General features: G+C 35.2%; 4 protein-coding genes across 6 annotated transcripts; 1 reads left to right on the top strand and 3 right to left on the bottom strand.

The window, feature by feature from the left end:
* Window positions 1-285: 285 nt before the first annotated feature.
* On the top strand, window positions 286-4,883 carry LOC111777588. 3 transcript variants are annotated; one of them, XM_023657251.1, is made up of 9 exons: window positions 286-906; window positions 1,232-1,373; window positions 1,455-1,745; window positions 1,824-1,971; window positions 2,618-3,610; window positions 3,686-3,924; window positions 4,003-4,076; window positions 4,171-4,294; window positions 4,438-4,883. In XM_023657251.1, exons 1-9 carry the CDS (start codon window positions 848-850, stop codon window positions 4,468-4,470), a joined length of 2,103 nt encoding a protein of 700 aa, XP_023513019.1. In that variant the 5' UTR covers window positions 286-847; the 3' UTR covers window positions 4,471-4,883. The 3 variants fall into 3 exon arrangements, with proteins under 3 accessions (XP_023513019.1, XP_023513017.1, XP_023513018.1); XM_023657249.1 differs by having other exon boundaries at window positions 1,155-1,373; XM_023657250.1 differs by lacking the exon at window positions 286-906 and having other exon boundaries at window positions 915-1,373.
* A 427-nt stretch (window positions 4,884-5,310) lies between these two features.
* Window positions 5,311-8,798, bottom strand: LOC111777886 (small ubiquitin-related modifier 1). Its single transcript, XM_023657616.1, has 4 exons — window positions 8,731-8,798; window positions 7,297-7,442; window positions 5,696-5,845; window positions 5,311-5,607 (listed from the first exon to the last, which is right to left on the bottom strand). The coding sequence occupies exons 2-4, from the start codon at window positions 7,381-7,383 to the stop codon at window positions 5,542-5,544; spliced, it is 303 nt and encodes a 100-aa protein (XP_023513384.1). The 5' UTR covers window positions 7,384-7,442; window positions 8,731-8,798; the 3' UTR covers window positions 5,311-5,541.
* Window positions 8,799-9,228: 430 nt separating this feature from the next.
* LOC111776876 (small ubiquitin-related modifier 1) lies at window positions 9,229-10,868 on the bottom strand. The gene is made up of 3 exons (XM_023656270.1): window positions 10,688-10,868; window positions 9,593-9,742; window positions 9,229-9,506 (listed from the first exon to the last, which is right to left on the bottom strand). The coding sequence occupies exons 1-3, from the start codon at window positions 10,772-10,774 to the stop codon at window positions 9,441-9,443; spliced, it is 303 nt and encodes a 100-aa protein (XP_023512038.1). The 5' UTR covers window positions 10,775-10,868; the 3' UTR covers window positions 9,229-9,440.
* Window positions 10,869-12,100: 1,232 nt separating this feature from the next.
* On the bottom strand, window positions 12,101-15,314 carry LOC111777677 (probable tyrosine-protein phosphatase At1g05000). The gene is made up of 5 exons (XM_023657384.1): window positions 14,876-15,314; window positions 14,640-14,733; window positions 13,182-13,239; window positions 13,048-13,091; window positions 12,101-12,963 (listed from the first exon to the last, which is right to left on the bottom strand). The coding sequence occupies exons 1-5, from the start codon at window positions 15,121-15,123 to the stop codon at window positions 12,778-12,780; spliced, it is 630 nt and encodes a 209-aa protein (XP_023513152.1). The 5' UTR covers window positions 15,124-15,314; the 3' UTR covers window positions 12,101-12,777.
* Window positions 15,315-16,146: the final 832 nt, after the last annotated feature.

Genomic DNA, 16,146 nt, shown 5'->3' with positions numbered 1-16,146 from the left:
ACATTAACAATCATTTTAAATATAAATAATTTCTCTGGTTGGTAGGAATTAAAATATTAGTTAAACAATAACTTTGGTTAAGTTTTAGAATTATACATTAAAAAAAATTATTCATTAATTTTTTTAGTTAACTTAGTTTGAACTTTAAATATATTAATTAATAATATATGATTTAAGTAAGGCATGTTGAATAATTTTATATTATAAAAAATTAATATTTAAAAAATTTATAAAAAAATAAATAGAAGATATTATATCGGAAATATGTTGGAAGATTGACCCAGAGACTCTTTCATATAACTAAAAATAGAGTTCACATGGCGTGTTGGTTGCAGGAAGCAACCGCTACATTTGTCCGCACCCGATCAACGCGGTGAACTTCCATGGCCAGACGACCTACCCTCTCTCCTCCGACTGCTTCTTCTCCGAGATCTCTGGTTTTCTCTCTCTTCCTTCTTGTGTTCTCTAATGGCGGGAAGAGGCAGACGAACCCCTTTTCTCCTTCAAACTTCGTTTAGATGACAATATATGCCACGCTTCTGGCTTCACCCCGGACATGTTCTCTTCTCGCCTTCCAACCCAAGCAATTCTTGAGATTTCTTGAGATTTCTTTTCCCAATCCTCATCGTATTCGGTGAATTGAATTTCCTTTTGCCCTCTTCGTGTTTACGAGTGAGCGCCTTGCATTTTGGGGGATGAAATTTGGCGGTGATTGTTTTGTTTCGTTATGGAATCTCCCCTGCCTTGTCTTGGTTATTAATTAATTCTTGTCTTTGTATTAACATGCGTCGGTTGCGTGTATGCGTTTTTCCGATTTCGGTGTCGTTTCTCAAAGCTGTAATTGTTGATGATGGGGAATGTTGATGATGATCGTTGTGTATTTCCTCTCACCAATTTGCAAATCGGGTATGCTTTTTCTTCCTTTGGATTAATTCCTTTTCGTGAAGAGTTTCTCTATTCGTTTATATGATTGTTGTTGAGGTTTCTTTTTCTCATTTTCACTTTTTGAAGATGAATGTTGGGTTTGTCTGTTCTTTTTGTATTCGTTGAAATGAATTCGCGTTCAACTTGTTTGATATTCGTAATAATTTGAAGGATTCCTGTGTAATTGCAATGCTTTGACTGTATTTCTAATCGTATTGATGAATTTTTAGATGAGTTTCGGTAGCCGATTTCAATGGTTGGTGCATAGTATATTTGTTCAATGTTCAACTGTTTTTCATCAATTCAGCGACTTGCAGTCATATCTCTCTGATCTTAACCTCTTCGTGGCGCATGAGAGTAAAAAATTCTTAATTTTGGTGGACAATCGGCCATGGTTGAGAGAATTTGGTTCGCGGCCTGCTCGGTTGTGGCAACTGATGGTTACGAAGGTTTGTATCAAATTCAATCCTGTTAAAACTTTGTTTATCAATTTTCTGATACTCAGACTAAGTTACCTTTCTATTTTTCAGTCGAGGCTCTCTCCTTTTGCAAACAGGAAAGTACGGAGGGATAGAAATAGTAAACGAGTTGCTTATCAGAGACCCAAAATTACTAAGAAAAAGAAGTGTTTGTGGTTCTCATTGATCAATGCAGTGACCCTGTCTCATAAGAAACTTCTTCTTCTTCCTATGCCTCCTGTGGAGAACCTTCGAAAATCTTTTATCCTAAACAATGAACTGCATTGCACATTGTATGGTTTTATTGTTTTTGAAGTTTCATGGAGCAATGTTAGAGGTATAAACTACTTAAATGAGCTTCAGGTACCAACCCTTCCACCTGCTTCGTCGGTTTGCTGTCTTGTAGTTGTCTGTGCTCAATCATTTTCATCTCACCTGCAGACGGATACCTCTCTGGCCGTAGAGTCTAAATATATGCAACGATGGGAATTTGATTGCATATCTCATGCTGCGGGGAGCGTATCTTCTTGGTTCTTGGGTTCACCCTCGGATGAGCAACTGTTGAAGAGTTATTTGGAATCAGTCACAGGTAATGTTAGTGTTTCGAATTAATACTGACGTAGATAATACTATGAATGCAAGTATGTACGTTCTGTTGTTCACGTGTGGAGGCTAGATCAGTGCACTGGTTGCATTGATTTTTAGATCACTTGATTCTTCACTATATCTAGGATGATTTACAAAGTGCTTTGTTTGATAATGATCTTGCAATGCTTTGAGCATATTGTTATTTGTAGCCTTTGTAACAACTGACATAGTTCTGGCTATGGTGTGCGGATCGGTAGCACGATCCCTCGTCTTCTTCAACAAATTCTTTCTATTCGAGTCTCTAGATTATATCAATTATGTATTGCCTTCAAATGTTCGTCAACAAATGTAACATGATTATTATCCAGTTTTTATATTTGAAACTGCATAGTAGAATTTGGTTCAATCCGCTTGTATGATTTAAGCATGTCCTTTGGTTGAAACTATTGAGTAGCTGATGGCTTACCTGCTTGAGCTTGCTATCCCACAACCCCATTTTCACGGTTTAGGCTGCTCCCATTTCGCTTGCCGCTACTACGGGAATCACTTTTGCTTTCTTTTCCTCTGGCTACTAAGATGTTTCAGTTCGCCAGCGATGGTCTCGAAAGTGTCCACTTCACAATTTCATTTTCAATGCCATTTTTCAGGAGAAATTTTCTATGATGCTGTAGATGAATTTGATGATATTGAAGACAATTTCCTCAATAATAGCATTCCAATTATGGAGGACGAGATTATCTCCTACAAAAACTTTTGCATTAATGACGATCTTCTGGAGTGCACTGATGGTGAACTAAACTTACATTCTACAACTGTAGAAGACAGTGCGAATACACTACAGACGCCTCCTCCTACTGGTCCTAACAAGAGAAGAAAAGTAACAAGATTTATTGGCTCAGATAATGAAGATGATACCAATCTGGATGAGATGGAGACCAGGACTAGTGGTTTCCCCAGTGTCTCAGAGATTTATGATGCTAATTGTCAAGATGTAGTTGAGGCTACACAATACAAAGATGTATTAATTTTGTTTAGGTTCAATGATCGCGACCTTCCATTTAAGTTAAAGCAAGTAATAATGTCTGATCTACGGTTGCTCACTTTGTTAGAAGCTGGTCTTCCATCTTGGGTCATCTTCCTTCAATCTTACCCTGTGTTTTGTCACGTCTATCGTCCGTGGATGTGCCCTTTTGCAAGAGCTTTGTATGTACTGGTATCGGTTATCACCGTTCTCATAGGATTCTATGATTTATACAAAAATGTCCCGCTTTTGAAGGCAGCAGCGTCACGTTTGTGTGGACCCCTTTTTGATTGGATTGAGCATTGGGAGATGGTATCAAGGATCAAATACTTGGGAACAATGTTGTTCTTACATAATTTTGAGAAATCTCTTACATGGTTTCTTACTATTTCACGTACCGCACGATCTTTTCTTGCAATTTTGGCTCAACCGTTGGCAAGTCCGGTCGTGGAACTTCTAGGATTCGTTCTTCCTATTTGTAATACTTGTATCGAAGTTGTTGGGAACTTCTTTTCAGTGATCTGGGATGTGATAGACTTTTGTGGCGATATGGTTGTTGACTCAGTTGAGTTGTTGCTCTTGCCAATATGGTTCATTTTCTCAACCTTGTGGAGCTGTGGTGAGTTTATACTGCTTTTCCTGTTTATTCCTTATCTTTCTCACTACATTTCTAATCCCCTTCTTTTTTCTGCAGTAACAATGATTTTGCTTCCTGCATTGAGGATCATTTCAGAAATACTACATGTTCCGATCAGAACCATTCTTTCATTAGCTAGTTTCGTCACTTACATATGCACCGGCATTTATGAGATGTTCGGAGACGTACAACAAGTTCTTTGTAGTGTTTTTCAAGTTGCTTCTGTTTCAGAGGTAACAGTTGCCACTTCTGAGGTCTCCATTTGGCGTACACTTTGGAATGATCTCTTCTCTCAGGTACTATACATCGAACAATAACTACTCGTGTTATACTGTGCCAACTTTTCGATTACTGTAGCGATTTTTTTGCTTCAGGTTTTTAGAGCTCTTAGAAGTATTTTAAATGGATTTGTTGCCTTCTTCACTGCCTGCAACAGACATCGGCTCAGGTTGGCTTCAGGTTTTGCTAAGTATAATTCACAATTTTTTTGTGTAAATAGAAGAAAGTGTCACTAATTTATCACTTCTTCCATGATGCAATAGCATCTATAATTATGTTCAGGAATGTTTTGAAAGATTATGTGGTCGAATGCGAGGCTCAGAGCAGGAAGCAAGCAGCAGTAGACGCATGTACAAGCCCCAACGTCTGTCTAGGGTATATGGACAGGTTGTTTTCAATCTCATTCTTTCTAATAAGTAGTGTAATGGTTATTCCCATAGTTCTTGGAGTAGTTTGTAGTAAAATTTTAAAGCCCTTGAGAAATCTGAGATCTAACGCCTGAACCTGTTCGATGATTTTGTTGTGTTCAGTCCTTGGAAAACCGTAAGGTTCACACGGATTAGAAGTCTGTTGGCTTAAGCAGATGATTACGACGCATAGAAGATAATAAACCCCTCATGCATACTTAGTACATTTTAATCGAAAGACATGGCTCGAGGCACATCTTAGCGGAGGAGGCAGCGTAACTATACCATACAAAGTAGCATGAGTTTTCTTTTTTTCCCCTACAACAACACGAGGTTGGAGGGTTCAAATTACTGAAGATCAAGGTAGCGAGAGATTATATGCCTGAATTAGTTGAACTATCTTTTAGGTTTAGGTTAAGTTGTATGGTCTTGTACCTTTGGTCCCTCCCAATTGAGATCAATTCTAGTTTCCTTTCCAGATGATGTGCTGTAAATCACCGGATGTAAATAACATGCAAAATTAGTGTACAGAGTTTGCATATTCCAAAGGTAAAAGATTTTTTATTGACTGTGAATGTATATATATATATATATATATATATAGATATAGATATAGCGCGCGGGTAGGGATTTCCTGTCTAAATAAGAAATCAAATCCCGAACTGCAAGTTATCGCAATTTAAGAGAGAACATTGTTTTCTCTCCACTTTATTTGACATGACGTTCCAAGTATTTTGACATATTATTCGAAAGCGAAACGTGATACGAAGAACTTAAAATGAAACGTTGAAGTATTTTGACATATTATTCAAAAGCGAATCGTCTGATGAAAAATATTATAAGAAATATAAAAGTAAAGATCGAATCAGCATTTATTTTTTTTGAAGCATTCTGTGTGGTTCAAATGAATTAATGGTATTCGCGATTCCAAATCATCTAGTAATGCTTCCTGCTGAAGCTTTCAAATGAAATTAAAATGGTCTACCATTTTCAAAGTGAAGGAGGAAAAAACAGGTTGGTACATTGTAATTAACTTCCCAAATGTGCTACTAATGCTTCCTGCTGAAGCTTTCAATCCATACAACCACCCAAGTAACAAGTGATACGAGAAGATAATAATAATAATAATATTGACATCAGGGATTAGAAGTCTGCTGGCTTAAGCAGATAATTATGACACACATAAAATACTAATACTAAAGGAGCATATCCAACACCCCACGTACTTCAACCACTGGATCCACCCGTCTGGTGCAACATTGCATCAATCTCATCCCCATCCTCCATCTCTAGCTGGTAAAAATTACATGCTTTTACTAAAAATTCATGAATTTTAATATTAGGGTATCTAATGGGGTGCTTATATCAGGGAAAGGGATACCTCGTCGGGAGTTTGCTCTGCTCGAAGACGACGACCATCGAATAGAAAAGCAATGGAGTTCAGATCCACAGATTGTCGATCACAGTAAGCATTCATTAGTTTCTTCAGCTGAGTGCTCCTTTTAATCCTGAAGAACACCTCGTTCCCATCCTATAGGAAATCAAAATTTCAGAATTAAGAGGTTAGTCTTTCACAAATACAAACCCATAATTTTGTTGATGGAGAAAAGTGAAACGATGCAATAAGGCATATTAAAAATAAGCCCACAAAAGGAATCCCACAATAGGAAGATCAAGAAAATTATTTCCATGGAATGTATTAACTATGAAGATGAATACATTGGATCAATCACTCCAAGATAGAAAATTTTGGGACAGAAAAATGGAGCTAAGCATTCACAAGCACTTTCAATCTCCTTGCTCTTCCTAGCCTTATTAAAAAAGAATAACTCAGTAGATAGATTAAACCGATTGTCCACTCAATTCACTGTCATTTGTATCAATAATCACAACGAAGACCACAAAGCGGCATTCCTCTCAAGGTTTAAAAAAAATTAAAACCACACAGATGTACATTCCCATGGTATGTATTGACTATTAAGATGGCTCATAGACTTAATTCTTCTGCTGCTTAGACATGTGCCAGACTTTACAGCACTATTCTTATTTAATTTAATGGCCCAACTGATCCTTTCGTTGAAATAGTGAAAGATTTGTGAGAAACTCCCAACTCATAGAAGCTTAGAAAATCCATTCTATTTTTTAAGGCTTGGTTTAGAACACATTTACATGAATCTTTAAAATACATTAAAACCACGCCATTGGAAGTGATATTGAAAAAAATCTATTTCGTAATGTATTCAAACAAAATGAACAAAAGAATACAACCAAATTTCAGAGAAACCCCACAAATGCTCATGTATTCAAGCTAAACAAACACCCCAAAAGCCCTGTTTAAAAGATCAAAAAAGTAAATGTGCAGTCAATACTCGGCAAGGCCACAACCCAGCAGGTCACAAGTGGCAAATCCATCCCGATGAAAAGTATATTAGAAGAATATCAAAGAATCAATAGATTATCAAGGACAGGACAGGAGGACCAGCACTCGGTCTTGATCATCTATGTAAAATTCATTCCCAAGTAACCCAGAAGTACTTTAGCAGCATGGCACCTACGAAGTCTTCGCCAAAAGAACAATCAAAGCTACGACAGGATTTTGTTACCCAGAGTGAGTATAACAAACAAAAAGAAAAATGGAACAGTCTGAATGCGACCAAAACTGCAAATATTACAAAAACAAATGGAAACTATAATTCCACCTATCAATTAATTGACTTGGCTGATTCTGAGAGAGAGTTTCGAAGGGAAAAAAAAAAAAAAACAAAAAAACAAAAAACAAAACATAATTAGATGAATTTTTTTTTTTTTCATTTTCGGGATTCAATTTTCCGTAACAACCAAAAAGCGATTCAATAGTAGAAAGAGAGAGAAAAGAGAAGGCAAAAGCCAGAAAGCATCAAGAGACAACAAACACATTGAAGAAATATCAGCATTAAAACCTTCAAGCATGAACTTAATTCCTCCAGAAAGAAACCAACCAACCTGGCCTTTGACCTTCAGATTGATATGCGCCGATTGATCGTTGGGCTTTTTGTCCTCCTCCTGCTGCGTGTTCGTGACCCCCGACATTGTTCAATCTGCGGATTTGCCAGAAATTAGGGTTCAAATCCTTCTGATTTCCCCGACTCCTGAAAAGAGGAAATAAGTATTTCCTTTTTAAAAAAAAAGAAATCATATACAGTGGGCCAATGGGCTCAGACTATTGGCCCAATAACTCATCTATGGACCTCACTATCAACATAAATTTTTTATAAATAAAAAATAAAAATAAAAAATCATTTATATTGTTTTACGAAAGTACCCTTTTTGGTAATGACTTAAAACCACATTTAATATAATGTTTCCCCTATATATAGTTTTAAAGAAATCCAGTGCATATGTTTATTCAATTGATTTTAATCAAATTTTCATATTCCTTTCCTTCCTTTGCTCGTCCTCGACCACTTGGACCGACTTCGTGGGGATCGAGTTACTTATATATTGCAAGCACAGGCATAGCTTAACATCAAAATTTTGGGTTTAAAACTTGGCCTAATTTTCTATTCAGTTTGGGGAGAGAGGGAGAGATTTCAACTTAAAATGTGTGAATGTGTGGGGATGGAATTTGTCCCGCATAAAGTTTCCCATTTAGTTTTTTTTTATGGTTTCTTATAATGTGGTATTTTTATGGAGAATCTAGCTGCATACGGGCCAGCTTACCATTTTCAATTCTTCTATGGTCCAAAATTCAATAAACTCTTTTAACTTTCACAAATTAATACCCATAAACTATCTAAGTAAGCTCAAATGCTCAAATTTTCTCACTTCTTCCATCTTAAAAAAAAATGAGATTCTTGTCTTGCGAGGAATAAAAATGAACGCTAGAATGATGGCAGCTATATAGTCAAGTTAGATGATCAATAGAATTGAATTTGAAAGCATTTTTTAAAGAATATATATATATATATATATATATATATATATATAAAGGTTAATCCGGGTATCCCACTTTTGCTTTTAGTTTCCGTGGAATCGGATACTGTGGAGGAGGATGCCACGTTGGTAATGGGGTGGAATATTTGTTGCTAAATAATTTTTAATTATTTAATAAAAAACATTATGCAAATTGACCATTTTGCCCTCACTGATCGGACTAACCTAAACCAATTAAATCGGGATTTAGTTTCGAAATAATTGACATTAGAGATGGGGAGATCGGCTACGTAGGTTTTCCGGTAATGGTGTCGCCGGTAAGCCTTCTTTCAGTCACCCGTGGTGGAGAGTCGGCACGACGAAGAAGAAGAAGAATCCCTCAGATATCCATTTCATATCATTCACTAAGTGTCATACGGCACTTGCAATTTCCAGGATTTCCTCATTGGGATATAAACTCAAGACTAAAATAAATAAAATAAAATAAAAACAATAATAAAATACCTTGCTTATGAATCCAAGAAGACTGAAGCTAAGAAAGCAGATTGAATCAGAATAGACAAATGGGGAAGATGACGGTCAGATTTTATAGACGTCAAACACAAACCCTAATAGACAAATGGGCTTTCTATGGCAATTTGGGCCTCACTTTTACTGGGCTTTGACTATCAGAAGGCCCACCTTTAGGATATCTAAACATTTTAATATGATAAACAAGCTATAATTAGCCTTAATGTACCCAACATTTTTTAATTAAAAACCCCTGAATTAATTAAATAATACAAAACATCTAATTCGATTCCCACTATTTACAAGTATCAGAGAATAATAAAAAAAAAACAATTCGAATATTATAAAATCCAAATTCCAAAGGATATTAGAAATTCCCAACACTTTTTTCTATCAATTGCGTTGGATTCACGACGAGAGACTAAACCATTTTCAAAATCTTCCAAGTGGGTTTGGTATATATCTATATATACATATATATATATATATATATGAGGAGGAAACCAGGAAGGTACATTGTAATTAACTTAGCAAATAAGCAGAGCGTTCAATCCATACAACGAGCCAAGCCACAACATAAAGCATAAACTTTGGGAAGTCTTTCCAGAATCTACACCTAATATAAACCACCTGCAAGAATCTAAATGACCCACATTTTCCTTTTTCAATCAGAATACAGATACTAAAGGACCACGTATCCCATATCAACCACTCGATCCACCTGTTTGGTGCAACATTGCATCGATCTCATCCCCATCCTCCATCTCTAGCTGGGAAAAATTACATGATTTTACTAAAAATTCATGAAATTCCATACTAGGGTATCTAATTGTGCTTAGATTAGAGAAAGGGATACCTCGTCCGGGGTCTGCTCTGCTCGAAGACGACGACCATCGAATAGAAAAGCAATGGAGTTCAGATCCACAGATTGTCGATCACAGTAAGCATTCATTAGTTTCTTCAGCTGAGTGCTCCTTTTAATCCTGAAGAACACCTCGTTCCCATCCTATAGGAAATCAAAGATTCAGAACATACTTCTTTGGTACAAAAAATTAACTTTTATGGAGAAAAGTGAAACAATGCAACAAGGAATCCATCCCACTATAGGAAGATCAAGAAAAATATTTCTAACAAAAATTGATTAAGAACGAATTGATGTAATAATCAACTTGATAAAGAAGAATGAAGGAGAAAGGAAACAGTACAAGCTGAAGTGAAACAAAGAACAGAAAAGAAACTGAGAAATTAACTCAATAGATAGATTAAACCGGTCCTCCAATCAAATCACTATAATTTGTACCATTACTCACAACGGAGACCATAGAGTGAAAGAATTTTGAGAAACTCCAACTCATTGAAGCTTAAAGGAACCCCACAAATGCTTTAGTACTCATGCATAGATAAATATCCCAACAGTGCAGTTTGAAAGATCAAAAATGTAAATGTGCAGCCAATGCTCAGCAAGGCAACAATCGAGCAGATATTCGATGCACAAGTGATGAGTCCATCCCAATGAAAAGTATATTAGAAGAATATCAAAAAATCACTAGCTTATCTAGGACAGGACAGGAAGACCAGCGGCTATGTAAAATTCACTCCCAGTATCCCAGATAGTAGTTTATAACAGCATGCAGCTACGAAGTCTTTGCCAAAAAGATCAATCAAAGCTATGACATGAATTTTGTTAACTATTACACAAAAAATGGAAACTACAATTCCATCTATCACTTAATTGACTTTTGCTAGATTCTGAGAGGGAAAGATGAACAAAAAAAGTTCCATTTTCGGGATTCAACTTTCGGTAACACCCAAAAGCAATTCGATAGTAGAAAGAGCGAGAAAAGAGAAGGAAAAAGCCAGAAAACATCAAGAGACTACGAACATATGAGAGAAATATCAGCAGCATTAAAACCTTCAAGCATAAACTTAATTTCTCGAGAAGGAAACCAACCTGGCCTTTGACCTTCAGATTGATATGCGCCGATTGATCGTTAGGCTTCTTGTCTTCCTCCTGCTGCGTGTTTGTGACCCCCGACATCCTTCAATCTCGTCCGATTTACTAGAAATTAGGGTTCAAATACTTCTGATTTCCGACTCCTGAGAGGAGGAAACTAGTTTCTATTTTTTGAAATAAGAAAATTCATATATATATATATATAGATGTGCTCCTGGGCCGGTGGGCTGAGACTATTGGGCCTAAGTATCATCAGAAATTTTATTTAAGAATTTTTTTTACGATAATACCCTTTCTTCCACATTTAGTCTAATATTTCCTCTATATATATAGTTTTAAATGAATTTGGTGCATCCATGATTAATTTTTTTAATTAATTATAACCCAAAATTTTCCTCTCATATTTTCACATTCTCATACCTATATCTTTTATACATACCAAACGTAAATGAAACTACTCAGCACACAAATTTTATTATTAAAAAAAACTAAATTCATAAAATAAACATGGCTATTAATTTGTGTTCTACATAGATATTTCATTTAAAATCTTAACATAGAACAATCCAAATCCAAAACATTTCTAGAACTATATTTTAAAATATTTCACAAATTTTAACTTTTAGAACAACCCTTAAATTCGTTATTATACGTGTGAAANTTTTTTTTTTTTTTTTTTTTTTTTTTTTTTTTGGTATTAAGTTTAATATCAATAATGCAGGCTATTTGAAATGAGAACAGAATGATGTAATATAAAGTCTACAAATAAAATGGTTAGTCCCACAATTTTCAATCGCCTAGTTCTTGATATTTTTTTTTAAATACCTAGTAGGATTTCAATTTTGTGTCATACAAATCCTACAATTTTAATCTTTTAATCTTAAATTTAGTAGGTTTAAGAATTACAAAATTATCAAAATACACAAAATTAAAATTTTATATTTGTATTGGACATAAAATTAAAGGATTTAATGACCTAGTAATTCTATATACATGGACAATCAAAATCATTGGTTATCAATGAATTTGGGATAATCGGTCGATATGAGCAATTTTAGTGGGATCAACATTTGATCCGACCTCACTTAAGCTGACTTTAACCCCGAATATGCCAAGGGGCTTGAGAGAAACAAAAGACAAACAATAAGAAACCAGTAATCATTATGAATCTTTTCTTTCACTCAATCAAGAATCTTTGCTTTTCTTTCTTCTCGCTTCTTTCGGAATACAAATCCATCAACACTACCGAGTATGCAATCATTGCCCGTGATCACAAACAGTAGCAACCTCGAAAAATGAAGTCCAGTCCATATGGGAATGGAATTTCTAGTCATTCCCTCTAAATGGACCTAAATTAAGCCATAAAGATTAAGGAGATGGTCCTCCAATCATTTATCAAGAGTTCACTGATGTCCGTAATAATAATTTCATATGGTGAAATACAGTTTCCAATACACTGAATGAATCCGACAAGAGTTCCATAAGAAACTAAAACGAGAATTATGAATTATTAGCTGATAGGGTGCATAAAGTACCTTTGATTGATTGCTTTTTCCACTGAGCTTCGGGCTTCGAGCTTTGGCTTCGAAGAAACCAGGGACAGAGATGAATGATCAAACAGCTGAAAATTGTTACTGCCATTTTATTGGTCCAAACAAATCAAACATTACACTAAATGCATGCACATTATAGTTCTTTTCACATGCAAAGAGTATTCATATCCAAAAGAATACAGACAAGGGCCATGCCTCTCTAGTTGTGCCTTGCTTTTTATAATAATTTAGGGAAGGAATAACTTCAGGGTGATGAAGATTGAGAACTTTTAATATGAACTGTAAGGTGCTTGAAGGTTTGTACTGCCCTAGGTCCACCAAAGAAATCTTGCAAACCAAACAGGGTGATTCAGAAAGAGTGCAGGCAGGTGTAAGGGTATAGAATACTCTGAGGTGTACACATGAAAACATTCGTCATTATCCCTAAGGAAAAATGCAAAAAAGAAAAATCTCTAAATTACTTAGAAGGATTTCAGGGAAGTACTGTCTTTTCCATTTTATTCCAGCACAAGATCTGCCCTCTGTAATCATTTTTCACCACTTTGAGCATGAGAATAACATGGGATGATGCTTAAAGTCAGAGATATCAAACAGCTCCATAAACCTCTGGTCTGAAATTCTTGCTTTTGCAGCTGCAAATCTCTGGTACTCATCAAACACAGAAGTGAGGCACCACCTCTGCAATTTTCTAAGGCATCCCACAAGACAACCTGTTCGATGCTGGACAGAGAGAAGAATTTATAGATAAGAGAGTAGTGAGCTTGGATTCGTGGGAAGGAAGCATAGGGGGGAAACGGTGATTACCTTTCCTCTTTTGCAATGTATGAGAACTGGGTGATTCCTATCGTCTGCATTGAGAAAATTAACCTAATCAGATAACAACAATCTTCACAAAATAATACCTAGTCAATCAGTTTTAAGATGATATTCAGTGGTACCAAGGACAACTTTTAGTGCTTCACGAATCATATCATCCGGAATGTTCACGAATGGCTCCTGAATACACAAATATTAATATCAACGTCAGATAACTGTAACGGTAGTACTATGAAATCTGGCACAGTCAGGCATATATCACTGCGAATTCTCATTTCAACTAGAACAAAACCATAGCATCATAGTACCACTTACAGAGACCATAAATCAAGCATCCATACCGGGGTATAAATATTGAGCATTGGAAAAAAAAAATGGAGCAGTGAGCCACTGATATAGCAAGGATGAAAACAAAGTTCACTGACAGAGTAGTGGAGTTACGGCTTACAAGGATCTAATGAAGTAGATATTCGAATCAACAGAGAAACGGAAAAGGATTACCAAAACCCTCAAGTTTCCTAAAACTTAAGAACATATTATACTCGGTAATCAATGTAATTGAACCTAATATCACATGATATCGCTGGAAATTAATTTCCTGAACATATGATACAGATAGTAACACAGGCGGATCAAATCGGGTATCTTCTATTGGCTGAGAAAATTAGTTTTATGTTTCAAATCACATGTTTACACTAACGGTCTAGTAGCTCAATGATAGATTTCGTGCATGCGGGCGTATATCAATCTCCGAATCCTCAAAAGATATCCCACGGCAACTTTGTTAAGTAATCAATATTTTCAAATTCCAAATATCAATCTCCGTAAAGCTGTATCTATTATCAAGTGTTGATTAGATTAAACGTTCGTCTGCAGATGCAGAGGTGAAGGACTGGTATCACGTTCCATTATTTCAAGCACAACGGATTTCTCCTTATTGCATCTCAACTTCAAGGGACTGAGACCTAAAAAAAATTCAATCTTATTTTATACCAATTCTTGGATGAGCACAATTCCCGCAATTACAACCTCTTCAGTGATCAAGTTTTCACAGGTAGTATATATAATTGTAACAACATTGCAGTGCGAGTAGCAGACATAAATATTAGCAAAAATTTCCACTGATACACGCCATAACTTATCCTTCAAACAGATATTCTACATAACAGCAATTCGAGGACTAAAGCATAATATCGAGATCATGCAGAAATTCAAAACAAATATCAGTCTGAAGAGCCTGCAACGCCCAAGACATCCAGACTTCTGCCTTCTTGGAAGCTTATAAACTTCTTTCATACTCGACGATGCAAAATCATTAACTATTCGAACTTCATAATTATAAAAGAAAACCTGATTACGTGATAAACAATTCCATGCCAAATTGCTCATGCGTTCTCCGGTAATGTTCCACAATTTAAAATACGTGCTATAACGTACAGGGTGAACATCTACATTAACACGGTAATTTCCTAATCCAAATATAAAAATTATTACGTCGAGTCGTTAACTAAGACAATTTAACTTAAAACATCAGCGGTTCTAATAAGTAAAGGAGACTCCAAAAATGAACGAAAACGCACCTTATAGCTTTCAATTCCAAATTGATACAATCTAATCCCGTTCGACTTGAGGAACTCCATGTTGTGTTCCGGATACGGCTCCGGACATAAACATCTGCATCCATGAGTCGATGCAAGATCATTAATCCGTTCATCACACAAAGTCAAAACATAGATACTGAACCGTAAACAAGCAGAACAAAAACACTGGAAATGAAAATACTATGAGTACTATCCAAACGAAAGAACATACATACATAATGGAACGGAGACCTAGGGTTTGGAGGAAGGAGAAGTTAGCAGAGTCAGGGAAGCCGGAGCGGAAAATGCCATTATCAACCATGGAAAAGTTGAGAGGAGGGATATAGAGGCCGTCACCATCCCTCTCGCAGTCTTCGCATTCAACCAGCGACGAAATACTGCGATGGTGATCGATTGTATCGAACTCAATATTCCTGCACCTCTGTTCAGACTGATGCTTCAGGTTCTGCTCTTCGAATTTCATTACAGCTGAATAAGAAGAAGAAAAAGAAGACGAAGAAGAAGAAAAATGAGAAGATTATCACGACGACAATGGAAATACTGCGCAAACTGCGCCTTTATGTGGAAGAGAAAGAAGGAAGGAGAAGTCTGTGGGATCAAGATGGACATTCCATGTCTTCTGTGCCTCTCCAGCTTTCCTTTTTCTTTCTTTGATTTTATTTTATATATATATATATATATATTTTTTTTTTTTTTTTTTTTTTTTTTTCCTTTCTTCCTTTGTTCTTTCTTGACAGTGAACATAATAAATAAATAAATAAATAAAAGTATGGCGGGTGACTTGTGAGTGTGAGGTTGGACCATGACTTTTTTTTTTTTTCTTTTCTTTTCTCTTTTTGGATAATGGAATATTTGTTTCTATTAATTGTATTTTATTCTTTTAACTGGTAGGTGTTTAAAGATTATAAACTATATGTCACACTATTTTCAGCTTAATTTCACTGTATAAATTAATATTTTTATTAATTTTTTATATTTTTCAATCAATATTCTATAAACTTCTTTTTAATTTTTTACGCTAAATTTCTTAAATTATATCTCTTAATTTTTAAATTGTAAGGAATGTTATTTTTTATTTTTTAATTCATGTCGTAAATTGTTTTTTATTTATATAAAGACACGTGAGTGGATATTACCTAGACATGTCATTATAAAATTTAATTTTATCAGTGGGTTGGATTTATCCAATGAATGGATAAGATTTCATATTTTCATAAACACAGTCAATAATTTAAAAGTTTTATTAAAAAATATAATAAACTTTTTATAATTCAATGTTTTAAATAAATAAAAAACTATGTTTAATTGAAAAAATATTTAAATTATTAGTCCATTATTTATTATAATTCTATGTCGCTTAAATCGAATATATATAATTATGTCATGTTTACTTCTCCTATTTTTAATTAATTATTATAAGTTCGTGTTTTTTTTTAATGTTACGTGGAAATTTCAAATAAATTATTACGTGGAAATTTATTTATTT

Source organism: Cucurbita pepo, chromosome LG16, assembly GCF_002806865.2.
Source record: "Cucurbita pepo subsp. pepo cultivar mu-cu-16 chromosome LG16, ASM280686v2, whole genome shotgun sequence".
NCBI lineage: Eukaryota > Viridiplantae > Streptophyta > Magnoliopsida > Cucurbitales > Cucurbitaceae > Cucurbita > Cucurbita pepo.
The sequence above is the reverse complement of the archived record's forward strand: the minus strand, read 5'-3'. Positions and strand labels throughout refer to the sequence as shown.

What these genes read in the sequence shown, in the direction of transcription:
- LOC111777588 (XM_023657249.1), top strand. Translation starts at nt 1,155, where the DNA reads ATGAGTTTCGGTAGCCGATTTCAATGGTTGGTGCATAGTATATTTGTT. An exon ending in TGCAACAGACATCGGCTCAG is followed by an intron (nt 4,077 to 4,170) that starts GTTGGCTTCAGG and finishes ATGATGCAATAG; the next exon opens with CATCTATAATTATGTTCAGG. An exon ending in TGTCTAGGGTATATGGACAG is followed by an intron (nt 4,295 to 4,437) that starts GTTGTTTTCAAT and finishes TGTTGTGTTCAG; the next exon opens with TCCTTGGAAAACCGTAAGGT.
- LOC111777886 (XM_023657616.1), bottom strand. Translation starts at nt 7,383, where the DNA reads ATGTCGGGGGTCACGAACACGCAGCAGGAGGAGGACAAAAAGCCCAAC. An exon ending in ATCTGAAGGTCAAAGGCCAG is followed by an intron (nt 5,846 to 7,296) that starts GTTGGTTGGTTT and finishes GATTTCCTATAG; the next exon opens with GATGGGAACGAGGTGTTCTT. An exon ending in CAGAGCAAACTCCCGACGAG is followed by an intron (nt 5,608 to 5,695) that starts GTATCCCTTTCC and finishes AATTTTTACCAG; the next exon opens with CTAGAGATGGAGGATGGGGA.
- LOC111776876 (XM_023656270.1), bottom strand. Translation starts at nt 10,774, where the DNA reads ATGTCGGGGGTCACAAACACGCAGCAGGAGGAAGACAAGAAGCCTAAC. An exon ending in ATCTGAAGGTCAAAGGCCAG is followed by an intron (nt 9,743 to 10,687) that starts GTTGGTTTCCTT and finishes GATTTCCTATAG; the next exon opens with GATGGGAACGAGGTGTTCTT. An exon ending in CAGAGCAGACCCCGGACGAG is followed by an intron (nt 9,507 to 9,592) that starts GTATCCCTTTCT and finishes AATTTTTCCCAG; the next exon opens with CTAGAGATGGAGGATGGGGA.
- LOC111777677 (XM_023657384.1), bottom strand. Translation starts at nt 15,123, where the DNA reads ATGAAATTCGAAGAGCAGAACCTGAAGCATCAGTCTGAACAGAGGTGC. An exon ending in CTAGGTCTCCGTTCCATTAT is followed by an intron (nt 14,734 to 14,875) that starts GTATGTATGTTC and finishes TCATGGATGCAG; the next exon opens with ATGTTTATGTCCGGAGCCGT. An exon ending in TACATTGCAAAAGAGGAAAG is followed by an intron (nt 12,964 to 13,047) that starts GTAATCACCGTT and finishes CTCTCTGTCCAG; the next exon opens with CATCGAACAGGTTGTCTTGT.